This window comes from Montipora capricornis, chromosome 3 (assembly GCF_036669925.1).
Source record: "Montipora capricornis isolate CH-2021 chromosome 3, ASM3666992v2, whole genome shotgun sequence".
Classification (NCBI taxonomy): domain Eukaryota; kingdom Metazoa; phylum Cnidaria; class Anthozoa; order Scleractinia; family Acroporidae; genus Montipora; species Montipora capricornis.
In genome coordinates this window covers 29042075-29061486 of record NC_090885.1, presented here as the reverse complement: position 1 = coordinate 29061486, position 19412 = coordinate 29042075, and the positions used below count along the sequence as shown (strand labels likewise).

Sequence of the window (19412 nt, the reverse complement as noted above, 5' to 3'; positions counted from 1 at the left end):
GTGGTTACCCCCAATTTTCTTTTTGGATTTCAATAACACTTGTTAAGATCGACAGTTCCTGCACAATTATAAACCGGGGCCAAAATACCTTTGAATTAGTAGGCACGTCCTTAAAGGAGATCAGTGAAGTTGAATTGATACCTGGAACTTTGCCATCGTGAACAATTTCAATTCCTTTGATTTTTGAAAGCTAAATATGTTCATGTTTTAGATGGCAAAAAGTATGTTCTTTTGAAATGCACCTGATTAGATGCTCATATACTTTTAATGAATGTTACAAAGTTTCCCTACAAGTCTTAATGCAAACTACTGTACAGTACCAATTTAGAACTATACAATGTGATTTAGGGTTATTTTAAGGTCAGGGAGACAATTCAGCATGCAGTTCTATAGACCCAAAAGTATTCTGTTCAGGACTTTTGCTCTCATTTGAATAATCTGAACAGCTACCTTTCCATTCCTTTTTAAAATGTACAGGTCTATAAAGGTTGTGTAGCACAATTTAAATCCGGATGCAGAATAATTTGCTATTGGTTGCCTCTGACTCTCTGTATGTTACATCTAATAAACTGTGTTTGTTGAAAGGTGAACATGTGTTTTGACTTTCAAGTAATCTGAGAAAAGCCATACGGTGCTGATAAGGTGGCTCTTCTAAGTCATCTTGTGTTTTTTTACAAAAGTACAATGGGCTCTTGTCAAAATTCGTTTTCTATTGATGAAATGTAAAAACATATTAAGTGCTCAAGGAAAAAAGTAATGGAAGAGTTTTTTCGGTAAATACAGAGGTTTAGGATACATCTTTTACAATATTCATTGTGGCGTTTGCCATGATTGCTAAAGAACCTGTTAGTTTCTATCGAATGCGAATGCGAATGAAACTGAAATCCAAAGCTTTTAAAAGATTCATTGAGTTTGAACTAAGGCTGAAAATTGCCAAAAATTTGATTCCTGAGAATTTCAACTAAGTTAACAATTTAGAGGCAACAGAATATGCAAAACACTTCCTAACCGGCCTGTAACTTGGGATTAAATCAGTGAACTTTTTTTTTTGTATCTTTACACTTACTTAATAATTTATTATTCTATTTTTCATTTCCTTTCAAGTTATATCCAAGAAATTTCTCTTTGAGCCCCAAAGTACAACAACATGGGCTGGTTCCGTGGCTCAATTTTTTTGTCAGATTCGGCATGCAGTTCCTCCTGCCACGATAGAATGGGAAAAGGATGGAATGTCACTGAGATCTGATGGGAGAGTGTTAATTTTGGATCATGGAGTGCTCCAAATCAGTGACATTAAGAATTCAGATGAAGGAAACTACAGTTGCATTGCAAGAAATGTTGCTAGAGTAAGATACAGCCAAGCTGCTAGTCTTCTGGTTAAAACAGGTTGGTACAGTACAGGTACAAGTATGGGTGGATAGTCGGGGTTCCCAGGAAAAGCACTCCTATTTTACAATGTAATGTTGGTAGTTCCTTGTCTTTTATCTTTTGTAAAGCTTAATTCTGGAATTTAAATGCCAGCACCATTATATGTTTTCGTGACGTGGCTGTTAGTGGAGCCTGGTATCAATTTTATGAGCAAAAGATTGTTACTGTTAATCATAAAACAACGTAACTAGTTTAGAGTCTGAGAAAAATCAAGGCTTGAAGGACACAAGCTCAAGGCTGGAGTTGTTCCTTGTTTCATTGTGGTTTTAAAGAAAATATTTGTGTTAAATGAAATTCAGAGAAATTGAAATTTGCTATATAAAAGTGTGATGATCTATTGCCATCCATGAAGGCCATAGGTAAATGTAGATGAACTAACCATTATAAATGGATCATTATACATACCATTACGAAAGCACAACCAAACCATCATGTAATTTTAATCATTTGAATTTTGTTTGCTGAAAAGGTAGGGATAATAATAATTATTGTAATGTAGAGACTTTCTTCAAAATTTTAACTATGATGAGGTTCGGTGTTTAATTTGCATGTCCTTTTTGTAGTAAAGATATTGTTTGACAAGAAAAAAATGAAGACATAGGCATGAAACTTAAGGCGTTGTACTCTTGTGTGAATATTTTATAAGTCAAATGTCATGTTAAAAATCATTTTTACTTGACTGTTAATTTTGAGACAAGGGGAAGCAAGTGTAGAAATTTGACCTACAGTAGATAATAATATTGATGCACTTAAAATTGTAAAAATATCTCTTCTCTAAACAGTATCTCAAATGTCACATCCCTGAATACTTTGACAAAAATGGCATCTAAATAAAGAAGCCAAATACGGTATAGACTTGTTTGAAATATCCATTTTAGCCAACTCTGACACAATATTTCTAATTAATTACGTAACTAATAATCACGAACACTTCACATAATGAATCCTACAATCATTGCAAATGTAAAATAATATTTCAGGAAACACGGGTTATATTATCAATATTGTACATGTGCACCTCTAAAATGATATGAATCGTGTTCAAAGCTATAATCGAGGTTGTACCATGAGGCATGGTTGCAGATTAGGTGCAAATGTTACTGTTAACCTTAAGTCAACGAGCCTAATTTGTTACAAAATTTAAGTTGAAAGAAGTGACTGCCATGGTTAGTTAATAATGCCATATTTGTTAGTAATGGATCAAAATTAGTGTGAATTTGGTTTGGTTTTCCTTAAACATAGAATGCACCACCATGATAAGCACTTTTTGAAAGTTTAATGCAATGGTATGGCTGAAATTACTAAAATGTGAAGTAAAATAAACATGTTATGGTGTATACTGTGTAAATGTTTTGAAAGTGATTGATAAGAAGGGAATCTAGCCAGCTGCATTAATATTATAACAGTTCCATGTATTTGGTTGCTGAATGATAGGCCTTTTTCGGTATATATAAATTCTCCTTGAAAGAGAGGTTTAGAGGACAAAGACAAAGGAAAGTGGATGATATGAAAATATTTTTCACATTTCATTCCAATGTGTTTCTATTGTTTTTGTCCTCACTGCGTCACTATCATGCTGAATATTTGATATTTCGAAAAAGGCCTATTGGGAAATGTTTTTAAATGTTGATAACATGGCTGGAAATAATGAATACGAATTTATTATCAGATTCAAAAGTCAGTCTTGACACTGTGATTGGAGAGAAAAGTTTCATCTGTGTAAGAAAAGGAAAGATTGGATGATTATTCAGTCTTTAAACTTTAAAGGGGACATAGTTTTTGAGTGGACCTAGATGTTGTTAACCAACCTTTTAAGCCCTGATGGGGCCCCCATTGTTGAGTAAAATCATCTGGCGTTAGACAGAGTAAAATCTGTAAGTGGCACTATTAGGGCGTAAAGGGTTTTATTATATCTCTCAGATAGTTCGTGCGCTGTAATTGGCTAAATTAGGGGGCCGTATTCTACAGTACGGCCCGCTGTACAACCCGCTAAATTTAAAATTTCAATAAAACATCATCTAGCGAGTTTTTCATGTCATTTCTGTTGCATAAACTTGTACTGAAAACTGTTTGAATCTTGCAAGCAACTATTTCAAACTTAACAGCTACATGTAAGAAGATTTTGGCACGGCAATCTTTGTGGCAGTTGAACCTTCCGCTTGACTTTGACTAGTTTCCTTGCCCGCGCACCGGATTAACCTCAGAGATATAATAAATATCTTACTAACCGAGTTTTCTCGTTCCGTACCTTAAGTTACGGATCCTCGTTTTTTCCCGTTGATTTATGGTCCGCGTGCTTTGCGCTTGGGCCATAAATCAACGGGAAAAAACTCGGTCCGTAACTTACAGTACGGACCTCAAACTCGGTTAGTAAGAGGTATGTATCAACAAAATTGCTGGAATTATAAAAAAATAATTTCAATTCAAGTTAACCCTTTTTTGTCCAAACCGGCCTAAACTGGCCAGACTTAGTATTTTACTCTGTCTGACGTCAGACGATTTTACTCGTCAATGGGGAACCCCTGGGAGTCAATGGGTTAATCACTCACTGAAAAACTATGTCCCGATTAAAATTCAAGTTGTAACAGGATGATAAGTTTGTGGTGTGTTCCTGCCAAAACATCTGGCCCCAGTTGTTCAAAGGGTGGATAGTACTATCCATTGGATAAATCACTTTATTATATAGATACTGATGAAATACCAGGATTTCTCCTTTTACTAAAAAATCATATCTTCACCGCGCGCAGTGAACGTATCATTTTTATCTTTCACATGTGAGGATATAGCTGTCGTCATGGTAACAAACACGATTAGCCAATAAAAAGCGAGCTTCCTCTTCATTGTACGATACTTTTGTGCTTTAATATAATTCTTCTCTACTACATTAACATTTTTATTGCAAATTTTTTATTATCATGATTTGTTTTTCATAACTTTCATATCTTGTTTCATGTTACACAACATGCGTGTTTTAGTGGTTGGTGAACACTTTTTCATCATTTCCAAAACGAATAAAACAAGTTGTTTTAAATCTAGACATTTCATCAATATCTATGTAATAAACAGAACATTACATGACCGCTTGGGGATACGAACTTTATCTTCTCGTGTTGAAAGTATCTCTCACTCGTTCGCTTCGCTCACCTGTAAAAGGTACTTTTAGCCCTGAAAGATAAAATTCGTATCCCCACGCAGCCATGTAACATCCTCTATATCCACTGGATAACTCAATATTGGTTTTGCTAGTGTTTATCCACAGGACAGACTGGTTTATCCACTGGATAGCGCTATTCACCTTTTGAACTACTGAGGCCTGGAAAGCACATGTCATTTATTAAGACTGTTGAACGTGGAGTCACTAATTGCACACAAAAAATAATTCCACAAATGGCTATTTGAGGTTTTTAACTGCACGGCCATGGCCGAGCTGGGTTCTTGCTCTGCACAGCGTTTATTTTTTTTGTTTTGTTGGTGAGCTGAACCAAACTTCCACTCGGCCATATAGTCAGTGGGACTTCCAATCACGCAATTTATGATGTTTATTCGCCAAAAGCTGTTAAAATGTTAATGTTAATTTTATGAATACTCCACTCTTTATTTGGTACAAAATGTACTTCCTTTTTGTGTTATTGAAGCGCTTGATTCGAAGCGAGTATTGAATACATAAAAAGCCATTATGTCATCCATGGAATTGAATCTGTCAACGTTGCAACTTTCATTGGTAGGGAAATAACCATCATACTAAAGATAGTCGTGGATAACGTAATTTTTGAATTATGTGACTCATGTGACTACTTTGCTAGCCCTTTACTCGTGTAAAAAGACAAATAAATTTAATCGTGACTTTTAAGAAAGAAAGTTGTACGTTGTGAATACTGTCGTAATCGTATCGTTCATACCCATACATATCCCGAAGAAAGTTCCAGATTAGTTAAGACCATTACGTCATCGACAATGGCCACGACTGATGGTGCTAATGAGATTTCGCCTCGGCTATTAGTGATATTAGTGGCTATTCGTGTGCAGTCGTTGTTGTCGGTTGTTGTGCTACAGATTGATCAAGTGATTTTGTGTCTATAGTCATCAGTGAATCAACAAGGACTGCTTTGGAATGTGCACTAGGTTGCAACTGTAGTGGTAAGAAAACAGATAAATTTTTAAAGCGCGGTTATAAGATCTAAAAGATCTTCTTGTTAATTCCTGATGGGAACACTAGTTTTGTTATATGTAACAATGAATTAGTTTGTTTGTTTAAACTGTAACTGTTTCCATTGTTGGATCAAAGTCCTTCCAAAATTCTGGGCTTGTGGTAAAGATGTGGCTATGAACAATATTCCCCAGAAAAAAAAAAAGATTGTGCTCAAATTAAGAATCTGTTTTCGTTGTGAATTACTTGATAGATACAAAGCATGCAAATAGTGAATGGTCTTTTTCACTCTGAGGATGACTTACATGTATTGTCAAAAACGTTTGTTTTGTTGTACTGTAATCTCTTAAAATATCTCTAGCCTTGTAAAAATTATCAGTTTATTATTAAATTCCAAGTGAATATTGTGGACATTTGCAGAAGTGGTATGAAGAAATTTCTTTTTGGGCTCAATCGTCGTGCAATGTTGTATATTTGAAAAAAGAAATGATGAATAGGAAATAAAGAAACTCTTGCATGAATTTACAAATAAAGAATTAAGTTTATTGCTAGAAACAGGGACATTTAGAGAAAATTTATGATTTTAGCATGTCTGTTAATGGAGACTTTAATCAAGAGGCAGCAGTCATGTCAACAAGCATGTGTATACAGGATTTTGAATGTGCAGTTAAATCCTGACAGAACATCAGTACTATTATATTTCTAGCTGTTTAAGTTAATAACAATTTCAGTTTTTGATGTTTGGGAGTCTGCTTTGACATCACAGAAGCAAAACTTATCAAACAAACTGTCTTTGCACTTACTGTATAAGCCATCCCTATTGCATCAACAGTTGCCTTATTAAATAGGTCCCCCTGCTAAAATTAAAGATGTCGGAGCTGGCTATATCAATCGTAGTCCTTGAAATCCCAACTGGAGTTTAACCTCCCTCCCTACCTCTCCAAATCAAAACCTTAATAGTGATGCTATTGGCAATGAGATACAGTATCCGGCTGACTTCATTGGCATGATGATGTCTGATCTTGCCATAACAATGCAACAATTGAAGTGCATTTGAGTATGCATGTACAAAATGTGCTACATGAGTATCCTTTTCATCATCCAACATCATTTTCCTTTTATTTCCTTATTGAAATGATTTAGGTTCAGCCATAGGGAAAGCAAGTCCAGAGTTTCTTGGTATGCCTCGCAATGTTACAGTACTGAAAGGAGGTGCCACTGTGTTGGAGTGTGCTGCGACTGGCTATCCTATCCCAGTTATAACATGGAAGAAACTAACTGGAGATCCGCAGCTTTTTAACAGCAGTTATGGGGCTAACAACCTCAACTTTACCAACATACTTGAAAACGATGGAGGGAAGTACGAGTGTCAAGCAAGCTCTAATGGACAAACTATTTCCAGAATTGTGTGGCTTGTTGTCAAAGGTATGAGTCATCAAGATATTACAAGATTTATGAAGTTGTTTTTATTTGCTGCATCTCTTAGCAATACTTTACAGCACAGCCCACCAGACTTCATGGTGTGCTCTATTGCTTGATTCATTTGCCAAGATCAAGATACAATAATAATATTAATTTTTACTCATGTATAAGTCAAACTCGTGTACTGTATAAGTCGACCCCCAATGTCTGATTTTCTTCATTTCTGGCTAAAAAGCTGAAATTCAGATCGATAGAATGGTTCCTAAAAGTTGTCATATTTGTCAGAATTCTTTGGCAGTTGCAGTAGATGAAAAAAAACTAATGTAAATGAAGTTTATTAGCTCTGACTTGTAACATGACATGCATTGAGCAATGACATATTAAGTATTTCAGTTTGCTTGAGAAATTTTTTCTTAGTAAAGTTTTTATGCGAAAATTAAATCTTCCTATTTTAAACGAACCTTCCTCTGAACATTGCCATAGAAAAAAGATTTGGTAGATGAAAAGAACACCAAAGAGTTTCGGAAAATGGCTTGATAAATCAAGGCTGTGCTCTAAGGAGAATTTCGGGGAGCCCTTCCGGCTCCTAAGCATTTCAGCTGGGGTGCCCAGCCCTCCAAGTTGGTCGCTGGAATTTAACTAATTATTTATTTATGATCTTTATCCATCTCTCTCTGAACAAAACATCATCATCATTTCTGTCGTCTTTGTCATCGTTGTCACCACCGACGTCTTTGGGCATATTTTCGCAATCTTTGCCATTATTAGAACAGCCGCAGAGGTCTGAGCATCCTGCACTGGCAGCGCTTGGTGGTGCTCCTTTCCTTGACACATCTGCACTTCGCGAGGTGAATGATGGCCTCAGGAGCAGGGGTTAGTGTTGTCATGACAGGAAGCCACGCCTTGTCCTCTTCTTTCCATTCCTACCTAAAGTCTTTCGGTGATGGCAAAGCTGGATTGGGGTCCCTGTCACTATTCCATACTAGTAACAAATAGTGGGCGTGAAGAATGGCCTGATGCAATGCCGCTAATTTGGGTGGAAGCCTTTGTGAGTGGGCTTGCTTCTTTGTGAAGGGCCACCATCTTAACGCCTTGACTGTGGAGATGTGTGTCTTGGGAAGAAAGACCTGGCAGACGAGCATTTCTACTGCCTTCTGGGACTCGCTGCTTGGTAGATTACTTGTCCCGAGCTGAGACAATGTGTGGATTACATCTGCTCTTGCTTCCGCTCTTGCTTCCGCTCTAGTCAAGGCATGGAAAGCAGATAGTGCTGCTGTCTTTGTAGGGCCAATGGCACGAAAAACTGGCAGCAGCTTGATCTCGCGATGGTTCTGACCTTTGCCAGTCAACACTGTATTCTGACAGAGATCGGGATATCGCCTCAAAGAAAAAATAAAGACATGTGTCTGAGGATGTATCCTGATTTCCGTCGCTCTATTGACTGTAGCATCAAGGGCATGCAAGACGATCTTCGTGCCAGCTTCTTCCTGGTCACTATGACATATCATTCTTATTTCCCTTACATTTACAACCTTACGCTACCACCATCCGGGTTCCCTCTCGCTCTGCATGCTCGGCGGCTGTTTGCGCGAGCTATTCCGCCAGCTCGTTCTTTGTATTAGCATGGGAAAGCAGCTTTTTCATTGTGACCTTGGTGATATGCATGGAAGGCGATAAATTATGCAGTAATAAACTGGATGTTGGTTCCCCTGTCTCTTCCTGCGTGTAGAGAGAGACGGGAGATCGTGTCGATCAAAGATGAGGCGGATCTCATCACTGTCTCCATACTTCTCAAAAATGCGACGTGTGAGCATCTTTGAGTCCACTCGGGCTTGTCTAGGGATTGTACTTCAGCCATTGCATCGAAGACAGAGACTCTCATTCTTTCCCCCTGCCCAGCAGCGTCTTGACTAGCAGTTCTGCTTCAGCTTCTTGGATCTCAATCTCAGGTCGGCTTTTGCTTATCATTATCATGCGTGCAAAACTCCACTATCTGGCCGGCACTTGAAACCTTGATCTTCCTCCCCATGGTTTTCCATGTCTCGAGCTTTCTTTTCTTCATCAGTGTGCAAAGATTGATTTTTCCAGTCTGGATTCGATCTTTGACAAATGTCTCGAACAGTTTCTGACCAATCTCACTCTGTTCCAAAATACCTTCCTTTACTTTGCTTGGCATTACAACCTTTGTCGCAAGATTAAAGAGATCGTTGCTCTGCTCGATAAAGGGATTCATGAAATTCTCCACTGTCGTTACCAACTGTTGTCTGTTCTTCTCCTCACGAGAAATCACAGAAGCTGACAAGGTATGATGATGGGTGCCTTCCTTTGCCAGAGTGATCCTAACCATTTCTTTTGCATGTTCGGTTAGATGGGCAAGGACCAATGATATAAAATTTTGTGCGGGCATTTGGATTCAGGATGATACCAACTAGCCCTCCTGAAACTTTCATTGAGCGATTTATTTGCTCTAGGGCATGGTCCGCACCCAAAGGACAGAATGGCACATGTGGGTTCTTGTTGAGGACCCAATTACCTTTGCAGAGCCTTGAGCATACGATGATACGGTTTTAGCCTGGCGGTTCGACTTCGTTTTTAAAACACCCCTTAAAAGTCCTCCGTGCGGGTTGCAAAGGTGACAACATCACTTTTCTTGTCATTTTAGGTTCCCTGAACACAAGCAGCCTAGTGGCTAGCTTTCTTCACGAATTGCCCATGGAACCTGATTTTTTAACATATGCTCCCGGACTATATAAGTTGAGGCAATTTTTTGGGCCAATTTTTAGGTTATTAACCCATTGACTCCTGGGGGTTCCCCATTGACGAGTAAAATAGTCTGGCGTTAGACAGGGTAAAATACTAAGTATGTTTATAAATATGCTAATGAGAGACGCGCCTCTAAAACAATGGATTCTGTGTATAATACGCATCTCAATTTTCGGAGCCATTTAGCAGGAAAAAAGTGCGTATTATACACGGGTAAATACGGTATTGACTCCCGGGGATTCCCCATTGACGAGTAAAATCCTCTGGCCTTAGACAGAGTAAAATACAAAGTCTGGCTGGTTTAGGCCGGGTTTGGGTGTTAAAGGGTTAAATTAGCTCAGCTTGACATGGTTCCCAGTTTTGTGCGAGAATCGAGCTTAACAAGTTTTGGGCATACAATGTAACTACAACAAGTTGCAAAAATAGTGGAGACACTTTGCCTCCTTTATGCGTTAGTAGCTTCTCCCATCTCTCCCACACTGCGATCCCCTTTCCCCCCTTATCAATGTTGCTACAACAAGTTGCAAAATTGTCGAGACACTTTCATTAAAAAACACCTTTTCTAGCTTCCAATGCCCGCCGTATCTGGAATTTAAACCTTTCCCACTTCCTCTCCCCTCTCCCCCTTTCAATGTTGACTGCTTAAGTTCCCAACATTTTTTTGTCTTGCTAGCAACTCTAAGGGGGGGGGGGGGGGAGGGGGTCTGCAGTGTGAGAGAGAATAGGGAAATGAATAATACCCCAAGAAGGTGAAGTGTCTCCACTATTTTTGCAACTTGTTGAAGCAATACCAAATCATGTGGAAAACTTAAATGGTCAACATTGAAAGGGGGAGAGGGAGGGGAGAGGTGTGAAAGGATGAAATTCTAGATTTGGTGGGAATGGAAAGATAGAAAAGGTGTTTTTTAATGGGAGTGTCTCATGATTTTTGCAACTTGTTGTAGCTCAGATACAGTGTTATAGGTGTGCTTGAGACAAGACTTTTTCAGGTTTTTTTTCTTAGTCATCTTTGCATTTTGTCATTGGTTTTAGCACCACCTCAGTTTACAGAGAAACCCCCAAATTGAAGGTGATAACAGATGGACCAACCATACTCATTTGTGAAGTCACAGGGACACCTATGCCATTATTGTTTTGGCTAAAAAATGGTAGCAAGTTGACGTCAAATGGAAAAACTAGAATTACACATTACAGAGGAGGAACAGTCTTAAGAATATCCAGTACAAGCTCCCAAGATGGTGGAATATACCAGTGCTTTGCAGAAAATGAACATGGCAACATTCAAACCCCATCTAGTGTTGTAGTTCATCAGTTGGGTAGGTGTTTCCATCTGTTATTATTGTTAACTATAAAGTTCTAATGATATTGAAGGATAATGTGTGTAATATTAAGCTTTCAATAATCTAGTTTGTAATCCATCAAATATTTTTCTCTGGCATGCAATTGGTCCCCAACCAAAACTGGCAAATATCCAATGTTATAACCCACCCATTAATAATTATTTTCAGGCGATTTTATTGGCTAATTTATGTCACATGGTGCAAACTCACAGGACAGTTACCACTGACACAATAACCCCCCTTTGTGTTGAAATTTGCCCTGCGAAATGCTGTTGCGATCATTTTCATTGAAAAGAAACAAAGCCAGTGGAAAAAAGGCAACAGAAGAATTTTCATTTTACATACAGTAGAAGAAAAACAAACTCATTTTCTGGAGTCTAGTGACATTGCCATTAAAAAGCTGGTCGCAAATGCTGTTCCAGAAAGTACAAGAAAGGCAACAAAATGAGCTGTCAATGTGTTTCAAGGTGAAGAAAGTTACTAACTCGTAGACTTACCGGGTTAGAGATTTCATCCCACAATGTACGTGAACTTAAACTGAGTTATTTTATAGAATACATTGTGTTTATTAACTATGAAATAAACCAGTATTAATAAATAAAGCAGTATCAGGGGTGCAGGGATGGTGTAGTTGTGATCGCACTCGCCTCCCACCAATGTGGCCTAGGTTTGATTCTCAGACTCTGCATCATATGTTGGTTGAGTTTGTTGGTTCTCTACTCTGCACCAAGATGTTTTCTCAAGGTACTCCAGTTCTCCCTTTCCTCAAAAACCAAAATTTGATTTGATTTGCATTGATTTGTTAATTTCAATTTACAGTGTCCCCAATGAGTGCTTCATTGCTAGAAGATTAGACACTTACATGTACTTTTAATTTCCTTTCCTTTCCTTACCAACCATTTGAAGGAGAGAAAAAATTCCAGCCGCACTTGAAAACACTGTCATCCATAACAGTGTTCAGACTTTGCACATTCTGTCTTTCGTGGCCCATTTGACTTTGAAAATATGCTCAGAAAATTGTCCTTGGACATTATCCTTCCTTGAAGTTCACAGTTTTCCTTGAGCTTCACTCTCGGAAAACTGTTCGCTTCTGGGAATAGATAACGTTGACACACAAATATCTGAGCATATTTTTGTGCCAAATGGAGGCGATTGTTTATATATGAATATACTTTTGTGTTAAAACCTATCGATCAATTTAGAGCATGGTAATCTTAAATGCTATTTAGATAAACTATACACAATTTTTAGTGGATGAACCGGTTTTCAATAAGAGCCAGCGGCCAGCAAAATTTGCGGGGCTATTGCATGTGAACTTGCCCCCTACTTTTCCTTGGAAATTACCCAAATTTTACTAATAACGCAGGGCTCGAAATTAACGAAAAAATCCAGTCGCATTTTGCGATAAGATACGAAAATTTAGTCGCAATTTCGCAAATTTTAGTCGCAAAATCGCCGCGCTGCATTGTGTTGTCAGCGGTTTAGCAGAAAAATATGAGCCCGCAGTACTTGTGTGTAAAGAAACTGCTGAAAATGGCAATTGATATCGAAGGAATGGAGCTGTGCACGTAACACCGCAGCTAAATTACCATACAATTACTGTACGCTACCTTCAGAGAAAATTCACAGCGAGAAACAAAATAATTTTGTCATTTATTTATTTATTTGTTTATTTTATCAAAAGTAGCAGCAAAGTGGCAACTGCTAACCCTTTTGTTTTGAAAGAACGAAGGTGACAACAAGTCGCAATTTTAGTCGCAAAGGAAAAACTTAGTCGCAAATGCGACCGTATTGGTTGCAATTTCGAGCCCTGAGAATCATTCGCACAGAACACAAGCCTTGGATTGGGAAACTGTTTTTCATGAAAAACAAAAGAGAGGCATGAGCCTGAGCCTCAGCAGCGATTTCGATTTCCCTGTCCATGTCAAAGGCGGTTATTGAGCATCAAGCACATACCCGTAATTTCCGGCCGATTACCCGCGGGTAATGCGTTAATTTTCCAGTAAACCGCGGTTGCTGCGGGTAATAGGAAGGTGCGGGTAATGTGATAATTTTTAAATCCTCTGGTATAGTTTTAAAACTATGAGTAGGGAAAAAATATAAAAGTCATTAATGAAACTGTTCCTAAAAACTGTGTATTGCCTTATTTATCCCGCTTTAATTGCCTAATAGACTTAAATGCTCTCAATGAAAACTAATGCAAATTGAAAATCGTTGGCAATCAAAATCGTTTATCACGCGTGTGATATTACTTTCTTACCGGTACTTTGCTAATTTCGCAGCTTCTTTCTATGTTTAGTTGAAAATAAAAACATTATTCGCCAACTGGAATGATAAACTCAAAACAAAAGAATAAAAATGTGAAGTACCGTAATTCACACACAAAAACTGATGCCGACATGTTCATTTTATGGTACCGCTGCCGCCGCGTAATTTTTCTAATATGACGTGCATGAGAGGTGATTGTCGGCACGCGTGTAAACAAACATTCACGGACAAAATTTTAAAACACCAGAATATTCGGCGCATCAGTAAAATATTCCTAGCAAGCACTGCCTTGAGGTAGAGAGTATTTTACTGTTTCAAGCGATTTCTTAGAGTCAGTAGATCCTAAGATATCAATTTTTGTAGAATGAATTTTTACAAGCGGTATCATTCAATAGAAGATCAAAAAACAATAGGTTAAAATGAGGATAATTAAACCAATACTTCCTTCAAATCTGTGTGTTTCCTCGTTTGTTGATTCAGCTTTATTTTGTCTTAGTGTTTGTAAAACCGCTCAATGAACATCGCAATCAATGCGTGTGAAAACTTGATTCACTAATTGACATGCAGAAGCTATTAGTTATCAAATACAATATAATTTTTTTTCTTATAAAAAGGCACTTGACCCATTGAGGTTATAAGCCTAATCATTTTTAAAGTTTTACCTTTGAGTACAAGTTACAAGTTATTGCTCGAGCAGCTGAAATGGGCAACAGAGCAGCACACTCGCCCCAACGTTCTCTCAACCTATCAAAATGGCGCTCAATGATCAATCGTAGAGATGGTGGCCTTCAACTCGCAATCTATCGAGTCTTAGCGTTAATACATTGATATTTAGGTCCTTTTAACAAGACAAACCAGAAATGTCTAAGGAGAGTGTTTAAGGCTGCATTGTTGACAGCTAATTCTTAGCAGAAAATGTTATAGATCTTTCGCTTTGTAAACAACAACACGGAATATTCATCGCTCCAAGTTTGTGAGTTCTTATCCCGGTAATACAGTAGCATGATTTTCTTTTGTTTTGGGTTGCCGGTAATAGGCCAGTGCGGGTAATCTGTTGAACACTTTTTTTCCCCTTACGACAAAAATAGACTGCTGCGGGTAATCTGCCGTGCGGGTAAACGTCCGGAAATTACGGTACACGTTTTTGAGGCAGCAGTCCAGTACTTATGTTGTAAGCTGCCTGATTTGCTAAATACAGTGGAAATGTGACAGACAACAGATGAAATGCATTGCACACAGCTGTACAGAATGAAAAGGAGCTTTAAAGGGGGTTAAAATATTATTGTTATGCTATTTTTAATTAGCATCTTTTGAAAACCCAAAATATGTCTTGTCGTCAACTGAATTTCAAAAATTTAGAGTATTATTTACTATCTCTGAATAAAAAAGCCAAAATTTAATGACATTAGTATTGTGTTCAAATACCCTGATTTGTGACGTAGGAAATGCATTCTAAAATTTTCCAGAGGGTGGATGGCCTGCACATCCGTACAAGCTTGCATGTCTTCAACCCTTCGTTCTCCACCTACTCAACTTTTGCGGCTTACTAAAATTTTACTATTTCCGAAAAAAGCAAAGACATCAAAATAATGCTTCTTCCTACTGCCCCATAACCCCAAAGAAACACAATTTTGACAACAAAGACTGCAAGATATGATGCCAATATTACAATGATTAATCTCATTTTATTAAAACTTGCAGAAAATCAGCCTGGACCTCCAACAAATTTGGTGGCTCTTCCACATTCTTCGTCATCCATTATCTTGAGTTGGAGTGCTCCTCAAGGAAACTTTGAGATTACTGCATATTCAGTGCATTATAAAAGGAGTGGTGATGAGGAACGGCAAATTGTTGTTGGAAATGTTAATCTCCACATAATCAAAGAACTGCATGGGTTCACAAATTACACATTATATGTTAGGGCAGTTACAACTGTCATAGGAAGAAAATCAAGATCAGTTGTTCAAAGAACACTTGAAGGCAGTAAGTCATTTATTTGCCTACCCTTTTTACCACTTACATGTACTAAATTGACTGAGAGCCTTTGCCTGATGGGTTGTGTAAACTGCAGGGGTTTGGTATGTTTCAGTTATAGTAAAACAATGACTTGCGACCTGCACTTTACACTCTCCATTTCCCTGATATCTTTTAGCCTATTTTGAGTGTATTCAGGGTTTGTATGCGCCTTGAAAACCCTTGAATTTTGAGAGTACATTTTCAAGGCCTTGAAAGTCCTTGAAAATCTTTGCTCTTCTTTCTTGGTCCTTGAAAGTCCTTGTATTTTATCTGACCCGCATTTTTGATCTTTGAAAACTTCAGTAGAAATAATCGGGTAATCAAGTCATGTCATGCAAACGCGACGAGCTGTTGGGTCAAGAATGGTTACCAGTGCCTTTGCATTATTTTTGCGCATGTACGTTGTGGAAAATGAGCAAGAATTGTGCTGTCAGACTATTTCCATGGGTAAATTCTTTGACATAAAAAAGAGGTCCTTGAAATTTCCAAATTTGGCCCTTGAAAGTCCTTGAAAAGTACTTGAAGTTTGGTCTGAAAAAGTGTACGAACCCTGTGTATTAAAGGACCATTCTGTCAGAAGGCAAACGCACTTGACAAATGAGTTTTTGCAGCACATTTTCTTTGAAACAGGAATTTTAAGATTTTATTGTACTTGTATGTAAAGTTTCTTACAACACTACTGTGCAGGTGACACTGTGTTTGGTTCATGAGCTCTGTCATTATTCTATTTGAGGACAAAACCTGGAGTACCACTCCATGCAGTATCCCAATGGAGTACCCCTAAAAATAGTTTGGACATAAAAAAATCATTTTTCAAAGACGGATGTCCTTTAACTTTACGTGTATTTGTAGCAACCTAACAACAAATATCAATGTTTTTGTGTCAGTTTACTTTCTTTTATTTTTTCCTACTTATAGAGCCATCAAGAGCTCCTAAGAATGTGAGCATCACCAGTATTACGTCAGATGTAAGTAATTTCCTAAAGAGTCTGTTCAGATCAGAACATGAAAAAAACGTAACCTTAAACATATTTCCCTCACCAGAGTCTTGATTTAGAGTGGCAACCACTGCAAAAAATTTACCAAAATGGAATTATAACCAAGTATGTCATTGAGTGGGAAGAGCATGGTAAAGAAGGATCGCTCAGCAGCTTAGAAGTACCAGGTCATATTCTCCATAAAACGATTAATGGGTTATCCAAGGAAAAACATACAGTGTCAAAGTATCTGCAGCAACTGTAATTGGCAGGGGAATATGGAGCTCACCAGTCATTGTAACAGTCCTCACTCCTCCGTCAGACAATGGTAAGAAGTACTTGTATTACAAGGCTTGAAATTGCGACTAATACAGTTTCATTTATGATTGAGGAGCAACCATACCTCAGGAGGTAGTGTGGCCCAGTGGTTAGAGCGCTTGCCTTGAGATCCAGAGATCCCGGATTCAAGACCCGCTCTGACCACTCGTTGAATTTGATCCTGGTAGTTCCTGGTTCAACTTCCTAGCTGCACTTGTAAATAGCCAACTGGTTTGCCTCCAGCCAGTTGGGATTCTCAACAGTTGTTGTTATTCTGTTCTGTCGTTTTGTTGTGTTTCATTGGCCCTGAAAAGCCCCTATAGGGAGCGGTCAATTAAGTATGTATTGTATTGTATTGTATTGTATTGTACCTCAGTCAGTTAGTGCGCAGCCTTCTGAACTGGAGGTCCAGTTCAATCTCCATCACATACCATCCATGTCTGTTTTGACGTTCCTCTGATCTGTGTATATAGCTTTAGCCTCCAATACCCATAAAATGGAGCAGTGATGGAGGAAGGGGGTTTGGGTAAAAGGTGCACACCAATGCCCACAAGTTTATCAGTAGCTATAATAGTTCACTGGCATGTGTTATCCTTGGAAAATAAGGCTTTTTACCTTTATTGAATTTTTTCCCTTTGTGACTAAAAATATTAATATCTGGAAGAGTCGCTAATTTGCGACTAGTTTTCACCTTTGCTCATTCGAAATAAAAGAGTTACATATAGCAGTTGCCACTTTGTCTTTACCTTTGCTAAAATAAATAAAGAAATGGAAAAATTATTTTGTTACTGGCTGTGAATTTTCACTCAATCTGAAGATATGGGCACAATTTTTTGCTGCAATGTTACATGCACAATACCATTCTCTTGATTATTCACCATTTGCAGCGGTTTCTAAGTAAGTACAATTATTTTGGCTCATTCTTGAGATATTTTTCTCAGTTTATTCTGAACTTTGACGTATTGTATCTAAAAAATCGCTGCCCACTTGGTGACCAATTTCCTTCAGATCTTATTCATGCATGCAAAGAGAAGCTTCTGTTTGAAATTTCCTGGGTGAACAGCAATTTTTACATTGTATTTTGTATGTGAAATGCGTGAAAACCTCTGCTCAAGTAAATTACAATTTCCACTTCACAGAAAAAAATGCAAACAAAATGCAAATAATCATCTATTTTGTGGAGCTGGAAATTTACTTTTCATTCAACAAGAATAGTTATTATGGGTACAGATAATTAATGTCTTATCGATTTAAGCTGTCAACACGTGCACCAGGAGCTGGTGTACTGCAACTTGACAACATCGCTTGTGTTAGCAGGCAATGTGGCCATGCATGCGCAGCGACTTCCTGGCAGCCCTCATGTATTTTTTCCTCACATTTTTTCATTCAACAAGACTAACCTCAAGTGAGGTACAGGCTTTGATATTGAAAATATAGTCAATTGATACAGATTTCCTTTATGCTAATTTGAAATGGTTGTAATTTTTCTCTAAACAGTCATCGGTGCTCCAACCTTGTGGATAGGAGAGAAAAACTCCACTGCTTTTAATGTGAGGTGGCTTCCACCCAAATATGGCCAGGAATCATTGAAAGAATACCGTTTGTTCTATGTCCAGCTTCAGAACAGTGAAACTGAGAAAGGCCCAATCATCATTGGAAATGATCATGGAGGCTATTTACTGACAGGATTACGTGAGTAATGCACCCTAATAATTGCTCCAGATCAGGCGCGTAGCGTCCTATACGCAAATATGCATGTGCGTACTTGAAGTGACCAGAAAATTTTGAAATTTTAAGCAATTGTTTCTATTTTTAACATTTTACTAGTACGCAACCAAGATTTCCTCATGAAAACACCACTTTGATTAAATTCTAAAAACTAAAACAAAAGCTATAATTATCATGTTCTCACTTAGTTTTGCATTGACTTTTTTTACACTAAACAATGCAGTGTTGTTTGGTCAGCGTGCAACAAAAAGGCGAAGTTGCAAAGGAGCGACGTTCCGAGAACGTTGACAATTCCAGTCACGCTAGCACAACCAAAACAATGTTTTGTTTGCGCCAAGTTTGCTCAAAATAAGGGCAAGACGCTTTGTTCTTTGCTTGTATTAACACAACTATTTTGAACAAGAAATAAAGAACGCAGTATTTTTCGCTTAGTTTACTTAGGTTTCTAGATCATATGTACTTTTGCGTACTTGAAAAAATGACCAGCCTACGCGCCTGCAGATGAGAGACAGTCCCGGGTAATAGACCTACAGATACCACTGGCACAATTTCAAATGACATCTAAGCAGGGATCCACAGGAGATAATCCTTTCCATCCCCCTGGCTATTAAATTTGTTTAGAGTGCTGGTCTGAAAAATAAAATTCTGACTTAACTGAAACCAAGATTCAGAGAGACTTTTGGAGTTTTAATGTTGAAAAAGAGAATTAACCCTTTAAGCCCCGAGGGGTTCCCCATTGACGAGTAAAATCGTCTGGCGTTAGACAGAGTAAAATCTATAAGTGCCATTTGGCACTATCGGGGCTGAAAGGGTTAAACGGGGACATAGTTTTTTCACGCTGTTAGCTTAACCCTTTAAGCCCCGAGGGGTTCCCCATTGACGAGTAAAATCGTCTGGCGTTAGACAGAGTAAAATCTATAAGTGCCATTTGGCACTATCGGGGCTGAAAGGGTTAAACGGGGACATAGTTTTTTCACGCTGTTAGCTTAACCCTTTAAGCCCCGA

The 19412-nt window shown here is 38.1% G+C and overlaps 1 protein-coding gene across 1 annotated transcript in view; it reads left to right on the top strand.

Moving 5' to 3' along the window:
* The window catches only part of LOC138042826 (protogenin-like), a 53130-nt gene that overhangs the window by 3274 nt on the left and 30444 nt on the right, over window positions 1-19412 (top strand). The window contains 9 exon segments of the mRNA XM_068888849.1: window positions 1105-1386; window positions 6719-7000; window positions 10793-10816; window positions 10819-11076; window positions 15070-15351; window positions 16303-16352; window positions 16429-16582; window positions 16585-16689; window positions 18177-18371. Coding sequence (XP_068744950.1) covers window positions 1105-1386; window positions 6719-7000; window positions 10793-10816; window positions 10819-11076; window positions 15070-15351; window positions 16303-16352; window positions 16429-16582; window positions 16585-16689; window positions 18177-18371 — 1632 coding nt within the window.